Source organism: Syngnathus floridae, chromosome 1 (genome assembly GCF_059516105.1).
Source record: "Syngnathus floridae isolate MCC-2025c chromosome 1, RoL_Sflo_1.0, whole genome shotgun sequence".
Lineage (NCBI taxonomy): Eukaryota > Metazoa > Chordata > Actinopteri > Syngnathiformes > Syngnathidae > Syngnathus > Syngnathus floridae.
Window position 1 is genome coordinate 4998094 of NC_142413.1, and position 27021 is coordinate 5025114.

Below are 27021 nucleotides of genomic sequence, written 5' to 3' on the forward strand. Positions count from 1 at the left end.
TTGAAAAAGAATAATGTAGTACAACAATTAGAAATGCAATTTTATAAGAATAGATTTTTATTTTCCTGTGATATAAAATAAATCATTAATTTTAGAGATGTGGTAAATGTTTACTTCCAAAAAAAAAAGTATTCAGTCTTTCATTTCACAGTGGGGAGAAAGGTCATTGATAATCAACAAAACATAAAAATACTATTATTAAACTGGTCACAAATCTCCTATCACGTCTTCTTGGCTTTCCGTCTGATCACAGAATTGATCCAGTCCATGTAGTTGGCCACTTTAGTGTAAACGCCGGGTTTTCCTGTGCGGCCGCAGCCCTCCCCCCAGCTGATAATCCCATACAGGAAACTGACGTCGTCCTTCGCACAGGCCAGCGGGCCGCCAGAATCCCCCTGACGAAGAATGCGTGCCATAATTACATTAGCGAAGACAATAGCGTACCCAAAAAGACCTTTGTCCACATAGCGTTGCAGTAATAATTACTAATTGCTGATCTCACGCTAATTGCTAATCGGCGGCATTATGGAGAAATTTCAACATGGACCCACCCAAAAAAAAAATTTGGCCAGCAGGACAGATGTCACACTCTTACCTGGCAGGCGTCCACGCAGCCGTTGAGGCCAGCACAAATCATGTCTGTGGTCACGTGGTTGCCATACACCTCTGGACTCTTGCAGGTGTCATGGCTGATCAGCCTCACTCCCGCTTCCTGCAGGCTGGAATAACCATCTGCTTCTGTTAAACATAAAAATAAAAAAAGAAATACAGTTTGGTCATCTTTAGCTATGGTGGTTCACCTACTGTATCTCAGTTCATGGAACACCAACCGCGCCGCATTGGATTTGATAGAACAACAATTACAAATCTAGAACTACAGGATTTTTCTCTTTAGACTTTGAATTTGAGGTGCCTCAAATGATCTAACTTCCATCATCTTGGCATTTATCTCCTTCATAATCAATGAGTCAAATTGAGTTCCCCTCTAATCTTTGTCTTCCACTCACTGCTGATCACAAATACAATGCCGCCATCTTCGGGGATCGTTTAGCCATTACATTGGTGTACAAATCTGAATTTTATAGACAAGCTGGGTGAGACCGTCTTTCGAAAACGTACTTGACAAATATTTATGCGAATGGTTGGATTCCAGTATACAAAAAGAAACGTTCACAGCAGTGAATGACTTCTGAGTGAGAAGAAGAGGCAGAGAAGGTGCCCAACTAGTCTCCAGTAGTTGGTGGGCATTCTCAAAGTTTAGAACTGTGCTAATTTCATTTAAGTTTTGCATTGTAATTAGCATTCTAAAATTCTACGGTCCGGTTGTTGTTTTTGGCATTCAAATACACGATGTTGAATTCTCTGGGTTTAACTCAGTGTTACATTTTATATTTCAAGTTACTGCGTGCGTATCGTTCAGATTTATTCCCAAAGTATGTTTTGAAAACGTTGTGTTTCAAAGTGAGTATGAGGCTCTTTTTAAGAGTTGAACACTGTATGATGTCACTCACTCTCATGCATGTGTCCCCAGCCACTGATGGAGCAGCAGTAGTTGTCTGGGAAGGTGACGCCTGTTTCGGGAAGACAGATGGGCCTGATGAACGGCGTCCGCTTCACACAGTGGCCGTCTTTCTTCTTCAGTTTGACGAGAACTGGCCCATTTGGGAGGTCAAGAAAACAAACGGTAAGCTTTTTGAGGGGAGGGACGCAGCTGCTTCGTGACGTACAGCTGTGCACCCACACTTGAGGTCATTTACTATGTGAGTCATCAGTATGTGATTACCAATGTCGTGGAGCGTCGGGTTGAACACGGAGAACTGTTTGGGAAAGATGTACTTGTCCACTCCAAAAGTGCGCGTGTCGGGACTGCTGACGTTGAAGTGCTGCTGGCCGAGTACTACGCGAAGCTGCGACAGCAGCGGGCTGAGAAAGTCACACACATGGTCACATGGGTTCTTTGTACATTGGAGTTAAGGTGGCGACATTTCTGGATATACAGCGAATATGAAGTCTTAGTTAAAGAAACGGACGCTCCCATTCGGGTATGTAATGCTCGTATATATAAGAAGCGGCTGACGTACTTGCGGAAGAAGCAGTGGGCCGCCGAGACGACCCAGCAAGAGGCAATCAAGGTCCCGGCGCAGAAGTCTGACTGCCCGATGTAAATGGCCACCATCCAGGGGTGGCTTCCCGGCAGAGCCGAGTTTCCTCCCATGATCCTTCCCCTGGCCACGGACACCCGCTTCTTGTGCTTTGTCCCGCACACCGGATTCTTGGCTGGCACCGAGCGGGCCGAGTCACCCGATTCGGGTTGCGTGTTGAACATGTTCATCCTACGAGAGGATGCTACGAAAAACAATGTGGTGGTTATCGCTGAAATGTCCTTACGTTCATGCTAAAAATTGCAATATAGTGTTGTTGTTTTTTTTTTCCTTGACCATATTTTTCTGTGTGTAAACTCACACAGTGGCATCTTGCAGGAGGGCACTGCGCAGTACTCCCATGAGATGGCGCCCCTGCTCAGAGTGTAGCACCACGGCATCTTGTCCCCATCAGGATTCCTGCACGCACAGGTATGTTCTGATTCAATTTTTATATTCGAGACTGAAACTATTATGTTCTTGCCAGTCAGGTTATTTGTAAAAATGTATTTTTAACCAAATATAATAGAGGACTTTTTTTTATTCTCCCTTTGGTTGAATAATATAGTAAAAATGTAACAATTTGAATATTTTATTACTGTCTATAAGTAAGACAAAATAACACTGTAATATTAGAACTTTATATCTACATTGATCATCAACAATGAAATATCTCGCCCTGCCTCGAATAGTGGGAAAAAAGTGTAATTTATTCCCTGCTAAAAATATTTAAAATTGCTTGTGTTAGTAGTTTAAATGAATAATAATCAAACGTTTTTTTTTTCCATGTATCATAATTGCTTCTGTATGTGCACATACAGTCAACACTCAGCCACTTCCTCTCTGCTTTGTCTTTTAAGTATCAATCAGAATGCCATGTTTAGAAATCAGATGTTTTGTGCACTGCATTATGCTTCGTTTCCACTAATTGTACAAATATCAGGAGAGATTAATTTGACTATATAATACAATATGCATCATCATAATCCTGCGGGGATTTTACATTAATGTGCTATTATTAACGTCGGTCTGTTATTTTAAATTCAACAATTCATTTCATATTAAATTTTCTCACACAGATGACATAAGCATAGGAAATGAGTTGGTAGGGTTGCGCCACATACACCCATAACGTACACACACCTGCAGTTGGCATGCTCCCCGAGGCCCCTCTGGGGTGCGGCAACTACCGTGCCCACATGGAGCTCGTTGTAAAGCAGGTCCGAGTTCCACGGCAGACAGCGGGCGCCAGACGCCGCCGTGGACACCACGCCTCGGTAGCGTGTACCCCGACTGTTGTAGCACTCGCTTTCTGGCTCTGTTTGGGAGGGGGGGCGGGTGCTTTGGTCAGTAGACAGTAGGATACTGGAAATGGAGTCGGAAGAAAGAAAGGTTCTACTCACTGAAGCTGCAGTACGGTCCGCCATAGCCGTGTCTGCAGTTACACACTTTCTTGCGAGTGGCGATGATCATCCGGCACGTTCCGTCATTCTGGCACGGGTTCGAGCGACACACTAGCATATGCATAATGCATAAAAGTGCGTTATGTCAGAGATAGATTAATGGGTCCCTAAATGTTGTTTCAACGCTGATTTCTGTAACGTTTTTCCTTTTTTGTAGCACATCAGGGTTCTGGGGATATTTTTTTATGATACGTTTGACCTATAAAAGCTTGTGAGGATTTTAGCTTTGTCTTGCTGAAGCTAAATGTTAATTCATAAATTTTACAATTATAATACATATTACATTATTTTAATTCATTATTATGAAAACAATTTATTATATATTATTATGTATTCATTTATTATTATGAAAAGAATATATATAATATAATAATTGAGATGTTTACTTGCTTCACTGCTTTAAAAAGATCTAAAAATTTGCTAACCAGCTTTCGTGTTACTAACGTTGCTATTTCAATGGTATTTCCCATTTACGTTTAAACGCATTGAATTAGTAAGGCAACGTGGTTCGCTTGTTTTAAATACACAAGATGTAATTCTTTTTGCGTTCTGTTTACTTTTGATCACTCGGATGATTGACCATGAAATAAGGCGGCGAGGGCCCGTTCAATGATGCTTGACGCTTTAATCAGGGTCCTTTTTCCTCCCGGTGTAAGACAAGTTTTGCTCGCGGGAGCATGAAGGCACCTCTGCGGTTTTGTTCCTTTTCGCTGTAAATGCCCATGAACCCACCCACCTCCAATGAACCTGTGGGTGTGTCTCAAAATACCATTCCTTAGTCACAGTGAGTCATATAATCTTTCTTTTCTTCCTTCGCGATCAAAGGAAGGGTGTGGGGCCTGTTTAATATCTTGGCCATTTCGTTTAATATGCAGCGCCGTAGGTGTCGGTAACGAAAGCAAACAAGACAGCCGTGTCGCGTGAGCCTTACGCATGTAGCGGGCTCGTCGGCACTCGATCTTGCCGCCGACGCACGTGCACTGTTCCACGTTGCGGAGGTGAATGCGGCCCCAGGAATCTCCGTCGTCATAATGGCGCAGGTGTACGGTTTCGTAGCACTGTTCTAAAAAACAAAAGACAGCAGAGGCAACAAAGCTGAAAGAAACAAAAAGAAACCCGACTGTGCAGTTCTGGACTCTTTTTCATTCCATAGTGTACGTTATCTATTCCTTACAGAGCAGTAATTTGCCGTGTTGTTTTTCATCTAAAATTTGTATTCAAAAATTTTTCCGCACAGCGTCAGCAGTCTTGCATTTACCATTTGAACAGCAGAACTCAGAAGTTGGATTGGTCTACGTTTGTGCGCCTTTTGACTATTCAGCGCTTACGTCGTGAATAAAAGTACGTCTCCCCGCATGCGGCATACTCACTGCGCTCGCAAAGTCTTCCGGAAAAGCCATCAGGACAGGAGCACTCAAACGTGAGCCCCTCTGGGATCAGCGTGCAGATGCCACCATTTTGACACGGCTTCAAACGACACGGATCGGTGATCCTTCGCGACGTGTGAACGGTAGCTGGAGAATAAAAGCACAGCAACTTAAAAAACTCAGTATTTATATATGCTATTCACAGAAGATTGGAACTATTTGGCTTTGTGTAGTTGCTTGGGAATCAATGGTGTGTGTTCATTTTCAACGATAGTGTGTATGCTAATGCTAACCATTGGGTTGTCTTCGCTCCGGGGCACAGAAACCCCACTTTCGGTCCCGGTCGAAATTAGGAGTAAGAGAGCACCTGTGGGGGAAAAAAAAGAAAAGAAAAGCACATGGTTCTCTTTTGTGGAACTTTCCATCATTTGTATTTAATACAGAGCATAAATTGGCAGATGACGCGTTCTGTTACACCACCTTGAGGACTCACCACGGTCTCGAGGCGAGGACGGTGATGCAGTGGTGATGAATTCTTCCGCCCTGGCGAAATGGAATCGCACATTCTTTTCCAGACGTGGTGACAACTGTTAACGGGAGGAAATAAAAGTTTCAACGTTCCTCTCTTAGAATTCTCATAAGATATTTGTGAAGCACCACCGCTGTATACTTTTGGAACTTGTGTTCCCACTTACCGCGATATATTTTGGCAATGGCAATGTAATTCCACAATGATTTGTGAGAAAGTTTTCAATTTTTCAATTTAAAGGCTTGAAACTTGCCATTTCCACAAATATTTTTTTCTCGTCTTCCAGCATTGCATTCTCAATTTTTTCTTGAGAAGGTTTGTCTCGGCGCTGAAGTGCATGAACGTTACCTTTTTCACTCTTTGCAAATGGCACTTTGGAGATAACGGTCTCGCGCGGCTGAAAAAAAAGTGCGCATGAGATCACAGAAACATTTACATGAAGCCTTTTATTTATTTTTTTTAAATGTGTGCTCTACTTACCCCCTGTGTGCTGAGAACAAATGGTAGAAAAAGTAAAAGCCCGTATGTCATGGTGGAAGTATGCATCGATGCGCCGTGGAAAGGAAAACAAAAAAAAATGCCTTCACGTCATGTGTGGAAGTTGGAAGCGTCTCACTGCGCTTTTACGCGCGTGGCTCCCTGCAAGTATTATCCTGCCCCGAGTTGAGTAAATCCCTTGCGTCATTGGGCTGGTCTACATACTGGCGTATTCCGCCACCACCGCCTCCCGCCCGGTGTTTCCCCCGTGGACGCTCTGCCTTGCCTCAATGCTAAAAAGCCCCCACATAGACCTGCATTGGGGGACGAAGCAGGAAGGTTGGGAGGGGGTGGGGGTTGTGGGTGTGCCCTTGTATCTTGTTACCCTTGTATCCCAAATCATCTTTTGCCATTGGAATGAATGGAAAAGCAACTAATCTGTTCCAGCACAAACCCCCAGTCTTTTCTCAAATAAAAGGCAATATTTGACAAGAATATAGTTGCATTTAAACACTAACCGGTTAGAATATCTTCAACTGAATAAACTTTGACTTTAATATTGTAACAATATGACTTCAACTTGAAAAAATGTGACTTCATCCTCCCAACATTGCTTTTTATCCTTACAGAATATGTTTTTGTTCTGTTAAAAATTACAGCTTTATTTCCTGTAAAGAATAAAACCACTATCTTCAGTACCGTACAACTTTTGTATTTGGCCACTTTTCATTAGGTTTGATTAGCATTAAAAATCTCCCCTGCACCCCAAAAAGGTTTTAAAACCCCTGCTTTAGGGACAACATTTGGGGGGGGGGGGGGTATGTTTTGGGGCCATTCCTGCAGGGACATGCTCCATCAAAAAAAAAAAAACATCCCATTTTACAACCTCTAATTTCCACCAGCTGTCATTGTGGCCCAGGCCAGATGCTAACAATCTCAGCATGGTCGGAGATGGCTGCACTACTTAAGCCTGTGTTTCCCTAACCACTGTGTCGCGGCACACTGGTGTGCCGTGAGAGATATTCTGCTGTGCCGTGGGAAATTGTTCAATATTAATTACGGACCGCATTGTAAATAGGCTCGCCAAACCACTGGTCAGTTAGCGCAAGGCCTGGTTAGCCACTTGCTAATCGTGCATGTGTGGAGAATCTTGAGATTTCATGTTGTGTCGGTCTGATTGCGCTGCATCGGCACAAAATCAGTTTTGCTGTCTGCTTTTCTGACAGTGACGGCCGTGGTGCATTTGGGGACTGACGGAAATCCCAGCATGGCGCAATATTTATAGAGCTAGTCTAAAACAGTAAACAGTAAAGTCATGTTGATTCTTTTTAATTCATTTATTTCTTGTTGATTTTTTTTATCACAATCACTTTCAATAGTTTATTCCTTACACTGTCTAAAACCTTTTTAAAAACTGTCACTTTTATTAAAAAAAGTAATACAATTTAAAAAAAATATTTTTTTTATTCAATTATTCCACTCATTATATATATATATATGACTTTATTTATATAGCACGTTCACAATGTCTTTCGTATAATATGACTACACCTAACAGATTTCTGTTGATGGCGGGCCTCGAGATTTTTTCCGTGCTGTAGATGTAAAAAGGTTGGGAAATACTGACTTAAGCAATGTTTTTGTTATTTTCAAGTCAGCAGGAAGTAAGTCGTCACAACTCTAAAGTCATCAGAGATTCTTTTTTAATTGACAACTTCAACCACAGAAGCAGAAAGTACAGGAAATATTCAGCCATCCGGAATCAACACAGGAAGCACAAAGGAGGAATTCATTTGTTGATCCTAAAAAAATTAATTTGGAAGTTGTAGATGAAACACAATATTGGGTATGGGCGAAGTAAAATCATCAAAAATATTGACGTAAACATGATTGGAAAGATGTAAGTTAAGACGTTTGGTCCTGTTCAATTGAATTTAAAATAAATCAAACAACCATTTACTTGGATGGTAGAGGAAACATCTAATAAAACCAAAAACAATTTTAAAAACACAAATTTGAACAAGATTTCGTCATAAAGTCCGCAGAGGGACATACTAAATAAAAATACTAATACAAACGCTGCAAAAAAACAATATGCCGTTTTAGAAGTTGTCATTTTTTATCGCTTGTCATAGAAATTTCAAGCTAAACCAAAAACACCAAATTACACCAACTGAACGTACCAAAACACCAGAATTCCAATGTACGATAACAATCATTTCATAGAGGGGAGGCCTTAATGGACATGCAGAGTTGTTTGACTCCTTCCCTTGGGGCTTTCAAAGTGCAGCAGTGGACTCGGAGGGGAGGGGGGAAGGGGAGTAGAGGGCCCATTAGACGACGGTGGCCTTAAAGAGGTCCGCTTTGCAGTCCGGTTCATCCGGGCGAACGGCGCCGTGAGGCATCTGCTGGGTGTTCCTCATCCGACTCTGGCACTGGCGCAACTCGGCCACGTAGCCCTGAAAGCTCAGGCTGAGCTCCGATTCGTCCCCGCGGGGCGTCTCGGTCGGCGCTCCCTCTTCCAGGTGCACCCCCTCCACGTCCATCACTTCCTGCGCTTCTTTCCCGCCAGGTGCTTTGGAGGCACAGTTGGTGCCTGAAAACGGAAAAGAGAGGATGCTTAAAATAGATTTTATCCGCGACAAGAGCCAAAAATTTACTGGGAAAAAAATTCAAAACTTTCAGAAAAAATTCAGACAATTGCCAGGCTCGCATTTTGTGTCACTTTTTCAATATTTCCATCTTACACCATCCTTGCTTGTTATTGGAGCTCACTATTTTTACTTTTTTTCAGCATTAGTCCAAAAGTACCAGAAAAAAAAAACTTGTTTCACATTACTATTCTTTACTGTACAGTTCGGAAATTGACCAAAAGTATCGGCGAGGGAAAAAAAAGGTGTCTCTAAAGTTGAACAAAAACGTTTTCAAATTTCTGTCACGCACGTTTATTTAGTGCTCGCCTCAATGTTTCCATATTATTTAAATGACATTTGTCGCTCTTGTATAGTAATTCAGAAGTGCGTCAATAAAAAAGTCGCTTCCGTCATCGGTTAACAATTATTAAATCTTTGACACTTATTTGCAATTCCGAATTTGACCAAAATTATCGTAGCGATTGGAGCTACTGTTATACGCATTTTGACTCTCATTCCAAAAGTAGAACTAGCCTTGTGGTTTTAGTCTTCAGTTAGCAATTTATTGTTTTTAAATGTTACTATTTTTACTCTTATCCTGATTTCAGTGTTTGACTTTTGTATTATTCGTCAGTGTTACGCAATTGTGGCCAGCTGCTGTAAATGAAATAGTTTCCTAGGGGAATCACTTAACAAACAGTCAGTGAGTGATTAAGCGCCGCTTCAGTGCTGATGTAAACACCGCCTCCGAGTTCCAACAGCTGACCTCCTTCAAGGAGCAAAAAGGGAAAAAAAAAAAAGGGATGACACAATGCGGAGGGATTGGGTAACAACCGCACCAGGAAGTGATGTGTTGAAGCTGGTATGTAACACTGCAATTCTGTCACTTCACACCTCAAAAAGTAATCAGTTTCCCAATTTTCTCCATGTCATAATTGATTTTGTACATTTTTATTTTTTGTATTCTACTAATTGTTTTTGTTCTTTTCTGTCAGTTTTTGTTTTTCATTCCCGGGCACATTTGAGATTTTTTTTTTCTTTTTCAAATAGCAGTAGTTAAAAGAATGTAATCAAATGAACCACTTCATTCTTAGTAATATATCAAATTTTTAATTTATTGTATTTATTCATTACCTTTTCTATACCTTCCCATGCTAGGCTAATAGTGGAACTGAGGTCAAGGTGAAAATGTTGGGCTGTGCGATGTCTCCCTCTCGTGGGCAAAAAAAAAAATAGGCCTGTATATGTCCTATCACAGTATAATAAAATCCAATATGTATTTGCAATTGTGTGCATGCGTGTCTGTTTACTAACCATAAAACATTTGTGGATTTGGACTAAAACGTAGGTCCATTGTTTTCTTGACATGTATTATTATTATTTTTTTCTTACTCTTATTCTTTGTTTCTTATTCTTTGTTTCAAAAGTTCAAAAATGGAAGAAGACGGTCTAAAAAATCAGATGTGACACTGGAAGCGGCAGGATGAGGTTGCCATGGCGCCCAGCGGGAGCGGGAAAAATCAAGTGGAGACACTCAGCAACCGACAGCACGGCAGCCATTTTGTGCACACGGCAGTGAGGTCAGCCGCCGTTCCGTCAGAATGTTCAAATGTTGCTTTTTGGTTTTTACAGTTCATTTCCCTTGTTTTCTATGGAAAAGAATGTTCAATTGAAAATAAGCATGTGGAAACCCACAGACAGGAAAGGGAAGATGTGTGGGCATAGGCAGAAAGTCAAAACCAGTACCACGACATCCCTATCACCCGCTAAGATATCCCGCCACCAAAGAATAAGATGGCGCCCAATCAAGCCTTTGCATACAATCCACAATGCGACACCCTAAAAGTAACCGCCACCTACACCACCGAGCTGGAAAGAGGCGAGCGATAGAAGCCGAGCGAACGCACATCGTTATTCACACCCCCGTGCCGTCAAGAAGCGCATGCAGCAACACCAAAAGGAACCGACGAGGATGACGCCAGCAGGCAAAGAACAGCGAAAGGCATGCGGAGGCGGATCAAAGACAAACGAACATCACATCCGATTGGAGCTTTTATTCCAAGGCCTAAATGACAAGTACACAGTTGATTGGCAGATCCAAAGAGAGATACAAAATCACAACCATCAGCGCCGACACGATTGTCTCATCGTTCCTGACTTTGTCTCCTGACAACATAGAAAATAAGTTCGGAATGTCCGCTGACGTTGTTTTGGAACGTTATCCCGCAGCAGTGTGATGATTTTCATAATGGCTTCTTTTAACAGGAGACCGCTCCTCACACTGCTATGGGCTGGCCTTCCTCTCGAGTCAGCATCCAGTCATGAGCAAAGGTAGGAGGATGTTAAAATTCTTAATCTTCCTGTACTTTCAAGGAAATCGCATACAGTAATACTGTGGCAAAAATCCAGCAAGTCAAACGGAGTCCTCTCGCATTCACAAGCCGTACCTTGAGATACTAAGTCATAAGTGAAGTCATACAAGGGCTTTGACTTAGGTCTTCCCAATGAAACACACTTCTGTTGTTTATATTTGATTTGGATTGGACTCAACTATGACCACGCTTAGTGTCATTTTTTTGCTGTCTCTATCTTCATTTAGCCATTCTCTTCTTCTCCATTCGACCAAAATGTCTCTAGAATGCCCTTTGTGACGGACGGCCTCAGCGTTTCGCTACAGGTTTGCACGCCCTACATAAAAAATAACGTTCCAAAACAAATGGCACCTAATTGTGAAAATGCTATTTGAAATGTTAGTTGAGGTCGAGGTCCAGTCGAGTTTTTCTGGCTAGTGTCAAGTCGTGATTTGAGTCCCCCTCCTCTACAAATGACGGCACATTTTGGCCATTTGTACGTTGCGCACAATGTTTTTGCACGAGCCTTTGACTAGTTTGTCCGATTTGGCAATTCTTCCACATCCTACTGAGGCTACAAACTGCTGTGGGATGACATTCCACAACTGACACAAAATCCCCAACTTATTTTCCAAATTGTACTGCCAAATATCCAAATTTCTGACCCAATATTTATAAGACAGTGTCGGTCTTAATCATTAGACAATCAAAGAGAGAGATAATCCAAATTCATTAAAGTGCAGGAAGGGGGTGAAGTGATGGAATGGAAACGGGAGCTCTGGTTTACTACGCGGTACCTGGAGTGGAATTTGCGTCCGCGTCTTGTGGGTGAGGGCAGGGTGGAGGCGGCGGGGTGAAGTTAGCTTCGGGCAGGCTCCCCTCCAGAGACGGCATGGGGGACGGGGACGCCGGCAGCAGCGTGCTGTTGGGGCTGTTGATGTCACCCTCCCCCACCAGGGTCAAGTCGGCGTGAGCGTCCTCCTCCACGGTGCGGAGGCTCGACCGGGCGTCCGGGGGCCGCGGGATGGGGGATAAGTGGGTGCCGAAGGGTGAGTGGCGAGACGGGGGCATCAGGCACCGCCTGGCCCCGGAGTGTCCGAGCGAGGAGTCCAGACTCTCGGAGCGGAGGCCCGAGGCCAGCGGCCCTCGAGGGTGCCCGCCGTTCTCACGGCTTTGCTTCAGAGACTCCGGTGTGGAGCATGCCGGGTCCGAGGAGGGGCAATCGGGAAGGGGCACCAGACGCAAAAAATCGGGAAGCACTAAGTCCTCTTTGGTCAGTAGTCCGCGCTGGTCATTGGCCCGGGTGCTCTGCGCCCGGCTCAGCAGCTCGAAGAATTCTGCCGGGAAAAGGACGATTTGTCGCGCGTTAGTTTGACTAGTGAGCGGCTCCAAGATGGAGACATATGGCAAGCAGATAGGGCAGGAAGCGACCCCACAGACCAAAGTCAGGCTAAGAAAAGACTCAAGATGTCTGACATTTTGGTTTCAAGCAACCACTTCAGTCCTTCAAAAGCAAACTTGTCTTTGCTACCAAATGTGGAGCTGATTTTGATCTTGAACTTTATTTGCTGAAAGTGATATTCAATATTAAAAGGGAGGATCTTCATTTGGTCAAATGTGTTTCGCACCACCTTTTGGCTTCACTATGCAAATGAGGCGGCTACTTCAGCGATGTAATCCGACTGTGAACAATTTCCTCCAAGGTTTGTGATTCTTGCTCCGAGGGCAAAGCACAGCTTAGCGGCGAGAGATGAAACAAGGGAGGTTTACCTTCGGCTTCGTCTATATTTATCTTTTTCTGTTTTCTTTTTTCGCCTGGAAGTGCCGAGTCCAGTCCACTTGCCCGCCCACAAAACTCCTTTGGCGCTGTTGACCTCTCATCTCCCTGCAGACGCAACAATGATAACGCTGTTAGGCCAGATCGGACCTCTCCATCCTTTGTCGGCGTCCGCCTCGTCGCAAAGATGCGAGCCGGTTAGTCAGTTAGGGTGAAGAGGAAACACCCGTTTGTCGCATTGGCCCAAGTGTTAATTTGGGTGAATGGAGCCGGCCCCCGGCCGTCGAGGAAGGAGGCGGCGTGGACTTACTGTTGCCGATAGACTCCTGGTCGGTGGTTGGCTTTTGAGGGAGGAGCTCTTGGGTACGTCTGTGGACCACAAACCATACGTGAGACCATTCCATTTCCGTCCATACTTATGCAACATAACTTACAACTCTTGTCATTTTGAGCATGAAAACATAAATTAGCATTGCCACTTTTTTGACAAAAGGTTAACGCGGTACCTTTGGCCGAGGCCGGGTCAACACGGTCCAGCACGACACGCAGACCGTCCAGACTGGATATGGGGGCTCCCAGGTCCAAAGGTTCCATTTGGCCGTTCTACAACAAAGCAGACGATGTGTTTGAACCGCCGGCGGAACACAGGATAAAAGTAGAAAGCCACGAGACTCAAATAAACCCCGCGGGTGACGAGGAGTAATTGTAGCCCTGGTACTCCACCCTGTGGCACTCCGAGCCCACACGACTTACTATTTTGGCCACCAGTTCAGTGAGCAGGAGGCCATACTTGGCCACCACGGGGCGTAAGACTTCAGCGACCGGCTTGGTGGGTTTGGCTTTCAGCCCCACTGAGCGGTTAATGGGCACCAGGTCCAGTCTGAAAGGAGAGAGGAGAATGGCATCGTCACAAGAGTCGCCACACAACGCGTTGTCATGGTAACGCTTCGCACCGGAACAAGGTCCTCTTTTCCAATCGCAGATCTCGCGAGCTGAGGGTCATGCAGTCTTGGTCCAACACTAAAGGCTTTAAATGGAAAAAAATAATACATTTAGCACCTTTCCATGATTTTACATCAGCTTCGCAATTATATTATGGCAGACAAATTATAGTTCCCAGTGTTCATCTGGGACTTGATCACCTTTTCGCCTCCCACCAGGAAGAGATCCACCGCCGCCACGTTAACACTGATGCCGTGACACAGAACTTGGAGGACCTCCCGAATGGAGGCGCCGGGCCGAAGAGTGATGGAGGAGATGGAGCTGTCGGGCAGCATCACGCTGCATTGCTTTGGAGAGCGTTCCCACGCGCCCACCGAGTGTCGATTGTCTGACTACGAGTGAGTAGAAAACCATTTGAATGTTTTCCGTCGAATCAAACACATATCTTGAACTCCGTGTAGAGTCATGCTGCATTTTTCTATCATATCCAACTTAAAATATGAACCAAGAAAAAAAATATGAGTGGGCAGGCAAATAAGAAGAACGAAAGTGGGCTCTGTGTGTTGTCATGGTGATCTGCCCAGTGGATCCTTACCTCTATCTTGCCAGCAGAGCAAGAAGTGGCCATCTCCAGGCTGGTACTGGAAGACAAGGAGCCTTGGGACTCCCTTCGGCCGTTACTACCCCAATAGTCTGCACGGAGAATCAGGGGAAGCCCCCTTTAGAGGGGAAAAAAAAGTTCTCTGTAGAAGTTGTGCGTGACACTCACCGAGATTAATATCGCTAATGTCCTTCTTTTTAGGACCCTTGCCAAAGCTCCGATTGCGAGACCACGAAAAGAAAATCCCACGTTTTTTGTCGGCGCTTTCATCTCGGCTGTCCTCATTGAGTGACCTCCCCGACCGCTGCTTCCTGGCATCCTGCAAGGTAAGACGGCAAAGGATCTAACTCGACTGATATGAAAGGGGGAGCAAAAAAAAATAAAAAATTAAGTACCTTCTTGGGAGTGGAAAGGGTTGAGCGGTCTGAGCTAGCGCTGTGTTTGGACGGCGCGGGACTGCAGGGGATCTGGTAGGGATCCGGCAAGGGGAGGCCATCCACCTCGGCATGCATGCACTCCTTGTAAAGGGAAGACTTGAGGAAACGGGAGTAGCTGTCAAACTTCATCAGGTTGAAGATCTGCAAATGGGAAAGGCGCAGGGCAAATTAGCGAGGGAAGGCCTCTTGAGGAGAAAATCAATTCCACGCTATTAGAACAAGGCGAAAAAAATTCATGTCTGCATTTTGAACGCAAAATCACAACAGTATTTTGCTGACGTGGGCGGCCGTACCTGCAGCTGCTGCGTCTTGAACATGTCGGGCCTCGGGGACGTGAGGACGTCGTCGGCCAGTTGAGCTTGGCTGTCAATGTTGACCGGCATGGTGGCCTTGCTGGACAGAAAGCTGTTGTAGATCTCGCCGGCTCTCTGGGACAGCTACGGCAAACGCACTTCTGGTCATCTCTGACAACGCGGTGGGGTGATGACACGCGGCGGGCATACCTGCTTTTTGTCAGTCGCAGGAACATGGTTGAAGTATTCACAGGCTTGCCAGAACAAGATATTCTCCTCACTAAATTCTTTCTTGAGAAATTCCTGTGGAGACAAATGACGACTTCTTGAGTTCTGCCTGTTGAAGTTTAACATTTAACACTTTATTGATTATGCTGGCGAAAGGAGGAGTCAAATCAGTTCCACTGTACAGTTGAGCTCGATGGGGGTTCAGCAGAATTGAGTTAATTTGCAACCCAAAGTCAGTGCAGATGATTTCGGAAAAAAACGAGGACTTTGTGGGCACGTACCGAAAAGTAGCGAACGCCCACCGGGTCCTGGAGGAGGCGCTCGAAGCAGCCGGCCCAGCTGGCCACGCGTTGTTCCGGAAGCCCACGGTGGCTTCCTGGAAGACTTCCGTTACTGTTCAGGCTGCTGTGACTGCAGCATCCCTGCAACTGAACGCCGCCGGAATCTGTTCAAAACACACGTAGTACATTCTTAGATTTGACAGTTAGCAGTGATGAGCTTCTTTTGAAACTTGAAATATTGATTTCAAGGCAGATGAAATCAGGCTCCGAAGAACTTACCGCCGTCCGAGGAAGCCGCCGACTGAAAGAGAGCAAAGAGAGACATGAGTGAGAGGCTGCTGTCATGACCTCCTGCAGGCTGCTGGAGATTGGTGTTAATTTGTACGAGGGGGTGGCGACTCAGCCTCTTTCACACTTGTTCACACCTCCACAGGGAGGAGGGCGGAGGCGTAGGAGACCCCCCCCCCCCCTTCCCCGTTGTTTGATTTGCTCCTCAGTGTCCTAAATGTAAGTATTCTTGCAAGAGGGGCAATCAACGGCTCTAATGGTCCTCCATTCACTTGCTAATTGCGCCATTGAGTGCTTTTATGTGCACATGGACATGTTCTCAACGAAAAGGGCAAGTGGCCACAGACCCCCGTGTAGCCAAAGAAAATAGATGAATTTATTTCAAATGGTGGTCCACCTATCTATAGTAGCGACAGATAGTTGCAGCCAGCACTTGGTGCATAACGAATCGACATTTGATTCTTGGTGTGCCTGAGATTTTCTACGTTTCTACGTCGTTGTGCTCCTTGTTGTGAAGAAAAAAAAAATACTGAAAAGCTGGAAAGTTGTCATGTGCGGTCTAGACTGTAAAAATAAGTTGCTCTCGTAAAAGTTGCTGTATATTTTGGGTTCAGATTGTCAGACATGTCATTTGTTCAAAAGTGATATTTTCCACATATTACAAATGCATTTTGAAACCAGGAAATTGACAGAAAAAAAAATTGCCTAGCTGACATGTAGCCACCTAGTTATTTTGAAGGTAAATCCTGAAAAATATTTTCTAGTTTGGGTGTTGGAAATGAAAGCAACAAATTCTACGTTTTGTTTGGCCTTAATTTGAATCCAAGCTTGACTTTTAATGGCACGTGGTTGGGAATGTCCGCCTTAAGTCACGCTAATGTGTAGCCGTTTCTGGAACAAGGGTGGCGGCAAGACTAAAAACCACAATTTTGCGACTCTATACGTTGTTTTCAAGGTTGTCGACGAGCCACAGCACAAGCTCGGACATGTCGTGCCCATCGTGCTGTCAGATCCCCGATGGTGACGTTTTGTTCCGTTTTGAGTTCGTAACCACATGTGAAACGCAAGCCGCTAATTGTCTCTCGTAGCCTCTTTACAACCGTCCAGCTGCCGTGTTCAACCCGCTGTAGTCAACACCCAGGAACCGCCCCCCACCCCGCCCCGCCTTCCGCCGTAGCCACCATGTGTGTGTGAAGCGCCTGAGGAGAACACAGACTGACCATCTGCGTGTCCCTTTGGAGCTAAAAACATTCCGAAACCTCAAACCCTAACTACACAGTAACCGTTTGAAGGAAGAAAGACATCACACTTGTGACGTTAGGTTTGCTTTTGAGTTCACCCATGACAAATGTGTCCGGTGATAAACAGGAGGATCGTGATCAAATCATTTTTTTTAATTTAATGTTGTCACAAATCCAATGATAAGATACTTTAAAATTGTCTTCTGTTTAGTCTAAATATCACAACATACGGAGGCTACGAGGTCTACGTATTCATGAGGGACCACACACACAACCCGCCCTTGTCCTGTCCCCTAAGTGATGACCCAGGCACACGATCACCCCTTGCCCACACACTCACTCCCTTCCTCTATTGACGCCTTGGATGACAAGTTGGTCCACAGTGGGTGGCTACACAAAGGGAACTGGTCCCCCCCCCCCAACACACACACAATAAGTCCACAGAATAAAACTAAGTTAGCTTCTATCGATCGGATACTGTGTTGACTGCGGGTATTAAATGCACTTCCAACATTTCTGTGGTTGCTGAGTCTGGCGTATACCAGACACCACATGTCAAAGGAACACTCAAAACCTCGACAAAAAAAATAAAAAATAATCCCGATACACATAAGGGAACTTCGATGATATTGCCACCGGTTAGCACCCCTGAAGAATCGCTTGATGTTTCCTTCGGGCTTGTTAAGGCATGCTTTTGGTATTAAAAACCAGATGAACATGTATCCAGAGTCAACAAAAAAAACGTGACACAAATAACCACAAGCCCCCACCGCTTGAAGCAGCAAGAGATGAGCCACAAAGAGATGGGAAAAACAGCTGACTCAAACAAAAAAAGGAGTTGGCAACTGCAGGGAAAAAAAAAAACTGCGTTCTTACGGTGTTGAAGTTCCACGTCCTCTTGAAGGAAAGTCTCTTTTTGAGACTCATTGTTCCCTTGACTGCTCGGCGAGCGGTACGCAAGGCAAAGTAGACGTGCGCATACCTGAGCATTCCCCACCCAAAGCTAGGCCAACCGTGTCTGTACAAGTCGGAGAAAGAGAGGGAGGGGGAAAACCCTGAAATTTGACATGGCACTGGACTAAGACGAAGAAGAAGAAGGGGGCGGAGGGGGAGGTTTCCTCATTCGGCAGCTGTTGCCATAGAAACCCTGCCGACGATACATACAGTCTCTCCAACATTGACGAGAAGGAATCATAAGCCCCCCTTCTTTCCCTTGACAAAAACCACAATGCCCCCCTTCCTTTTAGTACTCTGGTCTGGCTTGAAAAAGAAGAAAAACATAGTCGGGATAAATTGAAACCATATGTATTCCGTTGAATCGGCCGTATCTCACAAAGCGAGCGTTGCTTGCAAATATTTTGCAAAAGGTTGTAAAGTGTTTTTCCTGTCACAAAGAACTGTTGGCAAAATTTCGGTGCGACAGGAAAAAAAACGGTTTCGCAAGCGTTAAAACTGATAGTGAATCTCTGGCGAATGCCCGCGACCGTTTGCGACATTCAACAAAACATAATTAAATAGACAGTCGAACCGTACGCAAACACTAACCCAGTTAGTGACGATTCTAGTGACAGACAAAAACCCACTTGCGTCAAGGCTTAGTCCGTTGGGTTTTTGAAGTTTCAAGTAAAACAGGTGTCTGACAGTATCGACGAATGCCCACCTCAGCCGGAAACCTCGCTATACCTTTTAAACCATAGCTAGCCAAGTAGCATCGCTTTACAAATGTAAGAATAAAAACTCAAGACATGACCAGCAGCCTGCCAGAAACCGTTATCACGTAAAAACCTTCAAACTTGGTGAATGCTGAAAACTAGTTATTCATCTAGTTATTCCTTAGTTTGTTGTGTTGCCTACACTATATATAATAATTATTTGGGTAGACAATTTCAATGGCCCTTCGAAGGAAACTATGACTATGATGCGGCCTGCGACAAAAATCAATTTGACACCCCTGGCTTGGATGTAGCCACCGACCATCGCAATACAAATGTAAGAATGCAAACATACGACGAAGGGTATACGTCACAGCAAATAAAAGAATTTGATTGGACGGTTTGTGTGGAAAATTGAGAATTATGGGGATCAAGCTATTACGAGGGAATAAATCTGATTTTATTTTTCTGCAAATTTATGCAAATAAAGTCATTAGTTTATGAAGAGGAAAAAAATATCCCCCCAAAAAATCTTTTAATGAGAACAAAGTGGAGGCATTCTAGTTGTTTGTATGGCACAGTAATGCTTTTCATGTGATGCTTTGCTTGTCACAAGACGCTTAATTACATATTGCGATCATCGCAGTTATCTGCTGCGGATGACAAACGAAAATAACATCAAGGCGACTTCCTTTTCGAGGAGGAGGAGAGGGAGCGGTGCGTCAGATAAGAGGGAGGAGAGATTTCCTTCCAACACAAGGTCACAAGAGTTTCTAATGGTAAATCCCCATTTTACACTGAAGAAATTGGCTTTTTTTATGACGATAGGCTCAGTGGTTAAAGGGGGAAAAAAATGCTAGGAAAAAAATCAGAATATTACACGGCGAGAATTGCAATTAGCATGAGATCAAATGTAGCTGTTATGGGAATTATGTTTATGAGAAAAACATTTAGTAGCAGGAAAATAAATTTCTAGTAAAAGTGGAAAAAAAATCTGTTTTTTACAATAAAATGTGTGGATATACTCAGAATTTACTCTGAGAAAAAACAAAGTTTTGCAAAAACTAAAGGCAAAAAAATGTATTTAAATTAATTACATTTAATTTTATTTAATGCTATTTTTGGGTAATCCAAACTGACGAGAAAAGACAGTATGTTTTAAGTGGCAGTTTAAAAAAATAGGATGAAAGAATTATATCCCAAAAAGTTCTGAATAATATAAGGAGAATTTTTGGGGGGTAAATAAAGATGTACTTTCACGATTATTTCATAACAATAAAATGATATAATTAGGGGCAAGCGATACAGGAAAAAGTCCTGTGTTATTGGAATGTCCTCCTGTAGATGAACGACAGGGCTAGTAATGCAAGATGTAAAATAAACAGCCAACTTCATAAAAGCAAGGAATAGCCCCCCCCCCCTCCCCCCTCCTCCCAGCATGTATTATCAAAAAGAATGGCCTGCCGCTCGCTTGAGCCTGGAGGGCAACCACATAAGACGCGACCACACCCTCGCACTGCTATTGCGCTCCCATAAAAAAACACCCCAAATGGACTTTCCGAGCTTGAAACCCGACACGTGTAATTAGCCTGCTGACTCTTGCCCCCGTTTTCCCATCTCACAACAAAGCTCAGTGGGTACGCTCGGCGTGATGCGAGGGCGAGGGTGATCGTTGACTTCCTGAGTTTACGTTCTGCCGTCTAATCGCTTTGGTCATGCGGGCAAGCTGAGCTGCTTGAAAAAGAAAAGGCACTCATAAAAACAACTTTATTCCTTCTAATTTTAGGCTCTGATCTAATAGAAGCCACGTCCCATTTCATTGCCGGGTTCGTTGAATACAAAAACCCTGATTCTTCTTTGCCAGGTCAACTTGAATTAAAAAAACACCACCACCACACTCCAAACTGACAGTTAATTGTATTTTTTCTAAAATTGTCGGATACCAGCAATGCTTTGATTAATTCTTTGGCAGGTTGCCTAGACTCCATTCTAATGAAAGCCATATTCCAATTAATCCACCCCAAACAGATGCCCTACTTAATTAATCCACTTGAGAAAAAAAAAAAACTGAAAACAATTGACACCCCAATCTTCAGATGCCTCCACAAAAATAAACGGAGGTGACACCTGTAAAGTCGACAGACGACTACATCGCAATTGCCTGCGCGTTTCAAAATCTCGCGTGGTTGCCCGTTCAGATGATGTCACAGCAACGCGAGATTTCCAGCGGCGGTCGGAGAACGAACTGGATAACCGCATCCACATCTGCCTCTCGCGTATTCAGACGCAGCGCATGTGGGCAGGGTGAGAAAAACGACGTTCGCCGGCGGACCTTTTGCAGCGTGTCGCCAAACCGGCACAACTGAATGCCAACTTTTTCTTCCATCCAAACACCCACACGACGCCCAAGGACAGAAGAGGCGTTTTGCACTTTTAGGAATAACGTAATCCGTCAAAAAGCGGGCCCAACTCATAATGCGGCGGTGCCCCAATTCTTGGCCAGATCCACCACATTACTTGCAGTGTCCTCTCTCATAGTTGGCTCCATTTTTATATGAGCCATACCCTAATTAGGTGCCAGTTCTTAAAAAAAAAAAAAAAAAAAAGCTTTATCCTCAAAACATCATCTGACGGTAGCTCCTCCAATAGTCGTCGTGACCCAATGAATTCATCGCCAGGTCTCCTGGAATGCATAAACGCTGCATCCCAAAACAGACGACCAGCACCAGAGATGTCTCACTCACTTGATGTCTCACTTCAAAATAGATCGCTGACAATATTTCTTACGATAGTCTTAAAGAACAAATGCCTCACTCCCAACCCAACAACAAGCGGTACTTCCTCAAATAGTGATCTCCGTTCTTGTAGAAGCCATCCCACAATTATTTGCCGGATCCACTTGAATCCAAAAAGTGCCAAAACAGATGACAGGCGCTGTTTCCTTTCATAGATGCCAAACACCAAATAATCTGCTGCACCCCTAAAGAAACTACCTGCAATCGGTGGCTTTGTTCCATTAAAGACGATATTCCAATTAATCGCCGCTTGAACAATTAAACGCCGCAACCCAAATAAGACACCCACTCAAAAAAAAGCAAATATTCTTTCTTTGAGGGAAGACGACAACGATATTTTGATCGTAGGGGTGAGGCGTCGGGGATAGAAACCCTTTGGCCGTTCAAATAAAAACCATCAACTCGATCACTTTGCATTTTTTGCAAAAATAGATGGGCCGACGCACCACGCAACGAGAAACATTCCGCAGCAGCCCACACAGCCAGAGAAGACTTACGGAGTTGAGGGTAATGGTGGGTTCCATGTGTGTGGTACGCAAACGGGTCCATTCGCGGGAGCTTGATGCGCCGAGTGCGGGAGAGCCCCAAATCCAAGCAGCGACTGGGAGTCTCGTACTGTGACTCTCGCTCTCCCTCCCTCCCTCTCTCTCTATCTCCCTCTCTCTCTCTCTCTGTTTACCTCCCACCTTCCGCCTCCGTGTCTTCTTCATGCCTTCCCTTTTGACGCCCACAGGCGCCACGGGAAAGAAAGTCAGTCGTGTCTAATGAGCAACAAGGGTGTAAAAGCAATGGCGACAGAAATGCCCGAAAGAATTGATTGCTTCTTTTTGTTTCGTGATTAATTAGGCTAAATAGCGCTGCATTCTAAGAAAATTTAAAGAGAATTTAAAGACAAGCGGCTTTTATAAAGTGTGATTATAGTTTATAGTTATATGTGAGTGGGTGCGAGTTGTGGCGTACAGCAGCTCCTTGTGATTTCGTATTTGGGTTTGGAGTGCATCGTGATTGTGGCTCTTTGTAGTTTCTATTTGTCAACCGGAATCTAAGCGTTTACTGCCACCGACGAATATATCCGTCAGTTTTTAACGGTTAGGCGTGAAAGAGAGTCTTTTCCAGCTTGTGAATTTCAAACTTCTGCATGATTGTAAGATGTCAGCATTGCATCAGATTGATTTGAGAAGATTAGGCATGAGAGAAATGTTCAAATTGAGTTTAGGCACCGCCCACACAAACACATGTGATGTATACAGGTGTCTATAGCATACAGAGTATGTGTCATAGTTGGTAGTGGATGATTTGTCAAAAGATGACACAGTTGATGGAAAGAATGGCAAACACCATGTAAAAAAATCCTCTGACATTCAAAACGATCCATGCGAGTGTGTCAGTGTCAATCAGGGTGCGTTTCTCAGTAGTATGGCTGTGAATAAATTCTCAGTCTTGTTTTTGTTGTGGTGGTGTGTTACCACACACAGTAAATGTAAAACTTACCTCAAGGTCATCCAGAGATCGGGCCAAGCTAAGACGCTTTGAAGAGCGGCGTTTGGAGGCACGGAGTGCACCCAAGCCCCAAAACCTAGAGCCCTGTCAAAAGAAAAGTGGAGTTTAGTCATATTTTTCTTTAACTATACAGTGTTATAATAAAATTATAATAAAATATTATTATCCAATGAATAAATATTAAAGAAAAATATTTTATTATTATAAATAATATATGAATATACATATATATATATATATATTTTTTTTAACATTTAAAATGTATGTTTTTGACCAAAAAAATGACAGTGAGACCCTGTCATTACTTGAGTTGTTTTGCTAAATAGATCCACAGCGACATTCTGTGGCCATGATGAGTATAGCAACCCTTTGGAACTGTTTTCTAGTATGACAAAAAAAAAGTTTCCATAAAGTCATTCTACCACCCAAATGAAATCGTTTTATTTAAATGTTTATTTAAACTAATCTTTTAAATTCTGCTGTCTGCAGCCAGGTGGTTAGAATCTGTGTGTTTTTGTTAAATAAAAACCCCAACAAAATTCTCATTGTGTTAGGATTTTTGAAAAATTGCTCTTATGATTTGTATTGGTCGATAACTCACATTTTTGCCACGCTCGTTCTTCCGGTGGACAAATGCTTGGGTCCATTCCTCTTTGGGGGGCATCATCGGGAGGACCTCGGCAGACCGATACCGGTCTGAGGGAATCTGGCTCATGGGCGGCGGCAGGCTCCGCGCTTTGGCACCCGGGCCAACGTCAGCTAACCAGTCGTTGTCGTCGTTCCATGTCACTGTAGGCTCTGGATCACCTCTGAGGGATTTGGGCCATTTTGGCTTGGAGAACCAACGCTGGCTACCCCGGAGAGGCTCTTCTGAGAGGCTATTTTTTTTATCCAAAAGGGAAAGAGGAGGCGGAGGCTTGAACTGGAACTTCAAGCGAGGCGGGGGACGTCCGTAAAAGTCAGTGAGAGAATCAGGCCCGGGAAGCGACTCTGAAAGGGAGTGTGTGCTACCATTGTTCTTTAGGTGGCCATTATTGTAGCGGTTTCTCGGGATATGGTCTGGGGATGCGGGATTATCCCATGGACAGGTGGGGAGGAGGACCCCAGAGTGGTTTTGGATTACGGAAGGGAAATCCCTGGCGGCTCTTTCCTCAGGGGGTGAAGCATTGTCAATGCCGCTGTCTCCATTACTACTGGCGCTACCTTTTTGGACATTCACCTTGGCTTGCTGCTGAGCCTCCGAGTCCAGTTTGGCTCGAAGCCTCTCCACTGCGTCCCCCATATCACTGTACAGGACCGTGACAAAATTAAGAACATCCGGCGGAGCCTGGGGGAATTCCAGGCAACCAGAGGTGTCCGGATCAGGCGTGCAGTCGAAGCCAAATCGCCCGGCGATACCTGTGTGCTCATCGTGGTTTCCCAGCTCTGGGTCAATGAAGAAAACGTGACAGGAGGCTCTCAGCGGAGTGTCTTGTGGGGCGCAGCCGTTGATAATGTGCGCGGTGGTCACCAGGCAAAAGAAACGAGGGTCCTCGGCGCAAACGGCCCCTAGGACCAAGTTCTCGGTGGGAAAGGCCGCCAAAACGGCTCCCATGTCATCGCAAAGTCGGATGCAATCAAACGTAATCTTCATCATGACTAGCGTGTGGGTATCCTGCTCCGTGCCCAGCTGGCGTATTCGCTCTCGGATGGCCTTCAAGCTGTCGTCGTCCGATTGCGACGTATTTAAGATCAGCTCGGTGGAGCTCAGGTAGCCCACCACCAAGGTCATGTTTAAAATGCTCCACTCTGGATTAACGTCCTCGCCGTCCGTAAAAACAGAATGGCGTTCATACTTTGGCTCCTGCGTTTCGGCACTTTGTTGTTTGGACCAATGTGACATGTCCGGTTCTGACAGTGGCCTCTGCTTCCCGACGAGCACGTGGCGCCAGTTGTCGGAATTGGGTGAATCGTGCGAGATGGCGCGTAGGACGCTGGCCTTTTTGGGGCTTATTAAAAACTTTTCGTCGTGTAGAATGGGGTTCCCGATGACGCGGCCTTCGGTATGCACGACCAAGCGCAGCGGCCCGATGCATCGGCCGATCATCTGCACCACGGTCTCGTGCAAAGCGGTAGATACGTCGGCTCCGTTGATCGCCATGATGCCGTCGCCTTGTTTGAGTCCCACCAGATGGGCGGGACTTCCCTCCAAGATGCCGCTCAATAAACATGGCCACTGTCCCGAGATGGTAAACCCGTAGCCTGTACGACCACGGTGGACTTCCACGCGCCGCAGCTCGCCAGATGCGCTTAAATCCAAGCGCCTCCTGGCACTCTCGGGTTGACCCTGGATCCTCATTTGGCCAACACTATTGTGTTGTTGTCATACTACGGTTACACAAAAAGACAAGGTCGGTTAAAACAGCGGTGAAAAGATTCTAAGCATTAACTGTAAAGCCAAGTGACCCTCAGTGTTCTCACAATGATACAAACCTTGAACACTACAAGAATACCAACTCTACACCCTAGCTCAAACCCAAACAAAACTCTACCCCTAAATTCCTAATCCTAGCCGCAACACCAACTTTAAACTTAGTTTTTCGACAAGTCCCATTGAAAGATATTTTGCATTTTTATGCAAAATCTGTGATCATTTGTAATATCAGAATTTGCCGATCGATCAATGACGTCCAAAAACTCTGCGAGGCGAGTTTCTTTTTACACTTTTATACACTTAGGACAAGTAAAAAATTACTTAAGGCCTTTAAGAAAGGATTTCTGGTGTGATTGATTACTACCATTTGAAATGATTTCCTCAGAGAAAACTTGTTCAATTCACGTTCACGCTAGAACTACTGAATAATAACAAAATAACACGTTAAAACGAGTAAACAACTGATCCAAGTAGGTCTGGTTTAAGTGAGTTATCTGTCCAGGATAAACGCACAGAGGGCTTTTATATCCTCCCCCGGAGCAGAGTGCCAGCTGGCTCTCCCCCTCAATAAAAATACTTGAATGACAACCAGACGTTTTGTATTCGGTGACCTTTTTAAATGCCACGCATTTGAAACAAGTTGCAAGTAAACCACAAGAAGCCGTGTTTATTTCTTTCTTTCTTAATGCATTGCGTTTTACAAACCGTAGCCACAGACATTCGCGACTACGGCAACTACTACGACTACTTACGACTCTATTACTATCTTTTTACTAATACTACCGAACTTTTGGTATTTACCTCATACGGTGTCGAAAGTCTCCCCCCGAAAAAAAATAATAGTCCACACAGCTTTTAAACGCCCATTTTGGACATTTCCAAGTTAGGCGATCCCATTTTTAAGGGCCAGTTATTCCAAACAATACATTAGGGTCGCGATTTAAGTGGTCTCCATATGCGGCGGTGTCGTGGACGCGGCACCCCTTCACGCGCACGCGCACAAGGAAGCTTGAACAAAGCGACATTGACGGTAACCATAACAACGCAACGTCTCGCGTCATCTGGTCCGCCCCTTTGGCTCCGTTTGGCCAATCGCAGCCTCGCGCACTATTCAAACCAATGGTGCGATCCTATTGGCTCATGATGTCGGTTGACGGAGGCAGTCCATTAGGGACATCAACAAACTGTTTAAAATACCTTTTAATTGAAAGTGTATCGTAGAATATTAAAAAAATAATGATAAAAATTAAATACACATTTAAAATGTGGTTTAGCGATGATTAACTGTAAAAAAATGTTATTCTCAGAATTTTAAAAAAGTTTTTTTATTAATGATATCAACGATTTATTCCTAAAATCTGAATTTAATTGTAACGTGCAAAAAATTTAACGATTGTAAAATGTCTAAAATGATTTAATTTGGTAAAGTAAAAATGCATTTTTACAAAGTTAAAGGACATGTATTTGGCGCAGTATGGTAGTATTTGTTTTACTTAAAAATGTATTTGTGCTCATTTGGCACAGTATCTTCAAAATGCTTTTTTTAAAATCTTTTGATAAAATGGAGTTAGAAATTTGCAGTGTGTTCCCCAGCCCTGACGTAAACCACTCA

The 27021-nt window shown here is 44.3% G+C and overlaps 2 protein-coding genes and 1 long non-coding RNA gene across 5 annotated transcripts in view; 1 reads left to right on the plus strand and 2 right to left on the minus strand.

Annotated features, from left to right (window-relative positions):
• LOC148403525 (uncharacterized) overlaps positions 1 to 27021 on the plus strand; it is a 64946-nt gene that overhangs the window by 23083 nt on the left and 14842 nt on the right. The window contains exons 6-12 of one of the 2 annotated variants that reach the window (XR_015857406.1): positions 1532 to 1684; positions 2468 to 2573; positions 10038 to 10190; positions 10876 to 10941; positions 13899 to 14078; positions 14483 to 14607; positions 15770 to 17896. This is a non-coding gene — a long non-coding RNA (uncharacterized LOC148403525). Of the gene's footprint in view, positions 1 to 1531; positions 1685 to 2467; positions 2574 to 10037; positions 10191 to 10875; positions 10942 to 13898; positions 14079 to 14482; positions 14608 to 15769; positions 17897 to 27021 lie in introns of those variants that run through there. The other variant, XR_015857404.1, reaches the window with a different exon arrangement.
• hgfac (HGF activator) lies at positions 35 to 6257 on the minus strand. The gene is made up of 14 exons (XM_088370273.1): positions 5981 to 6257; positions 5849 to 5897; positions 5465 to 5558; positions 5265 to 5338; positions 4975 to 5118; positions 4536 to 4667; positions 3545 to 3655; positions 3285 to 3459; positions 2464 to 2561; positions 2082 to 2346; positions 1784 to 1923; positions 1512 to 1652; positions 596 to 738; positions 35 to 395 (listed from the first exon to the last, which is right to left on the minus strand). Exons 1-14 carry the CDS (start codon positions 6044 to 6046, stop codon positions 222 to 224), a joined length of 1806 nt encoding a protein of 601 aa, XP_088226399.1. The 5' UTR covers positions 6047 to 6257; the 3' UTR covers positions 35 to 221.
• rgs12a (regulator of G protein signaling 12a) lies at positions 7664 to 26420 on the minus strand. Of its 2 annotated transcripts, none has more exons than XM_088370195.1 (18): positions 26211 to 26420; positions 23598 to 25363; positions 22988 to 23080; positions 15800 to 15821; positions 15521 to 15684; positions 15222 to 15314; positions 15012 to 15155; positions 14677 to 14859; positions 14450 to 14600; positions 14276 to 14373; positions 13881 to 14072; positions 13692 to 13765; positions 13492 to 13618; positions 13244 to 13341; positions 13049 to 13094; positions 12732 to 12846; positions 11759 to 12298; positions 7664 to 8573 (listed from the first exon to the last, which is right to left on the minus strand). In XM_088370195.1, exons 2-18 carry the CDS (start codon positions 25332 to 25334, stop codon positions 8311 to 8313), a joined length of 4140 nt encoding a protein of 1379 aa, XP_088226321.1. In that variant the 5' UTR covers positions 25335 to 25363; positions 26211 to 26420; the 3' UTR covers positions 7664 to 8310. The 2 variants fall into 2 exon arrangements, with proteins under 2 accessions (XP_088226321.1, XP_088226314.1); XM_088370188.1 differs by having other exon boundaries at positions 13049 to 13107; positions 13245 to 13341; positions 26211 to 26419.

Excerpts from the sequence above, each read along its gene's own strand:
- rgs12a (XM_088370188.1), bottom strand. The coding sequence starts at position 25,334 with ATGAGGATCCAGGGTCAACCCGAGAGTGCCAGGAGGCGCTTGGATTTA. Across the intron at positions 14,073-14,275 it reads GCTCTGCTGGCAAGATAGAG|TCAGACAATCGACACTCGGT; the intron begins GTAAGGATCCAC and ends ACTCACTCGTAG. Across the intron at positions 13,766-13,880 it reads TCCTGGTGGGAGGCGAAAAG|CCTTTAGTGTTGGACCAAGA; the intron begins GTGATCAAGTCC and ends TTCCATTTAAAG.
- hgfac (XM_088370273.1), bottom strand. The coding sequence starts at position 6,046 with ATGCATACTTCCACCATGACATACGGGCTTTTACTTTTTCTACCATTT. Across the intron at positions 4,668-4,974 it reads CGGAAGACTTTGCGAGCGCA|AACAGTGCTACGAAACCGTA; the intron begins GTGAGTATGCCG and ends TTTGTTTTTTAG. Across the intron at positions 1,924-2,081 it reads GCCCACTGCTTCTTCCGCAA|CCCGCTGCTGTCGCAGCTTC; the intron begins GTACGTCAGCCG and ends TGACTTTCTCAG.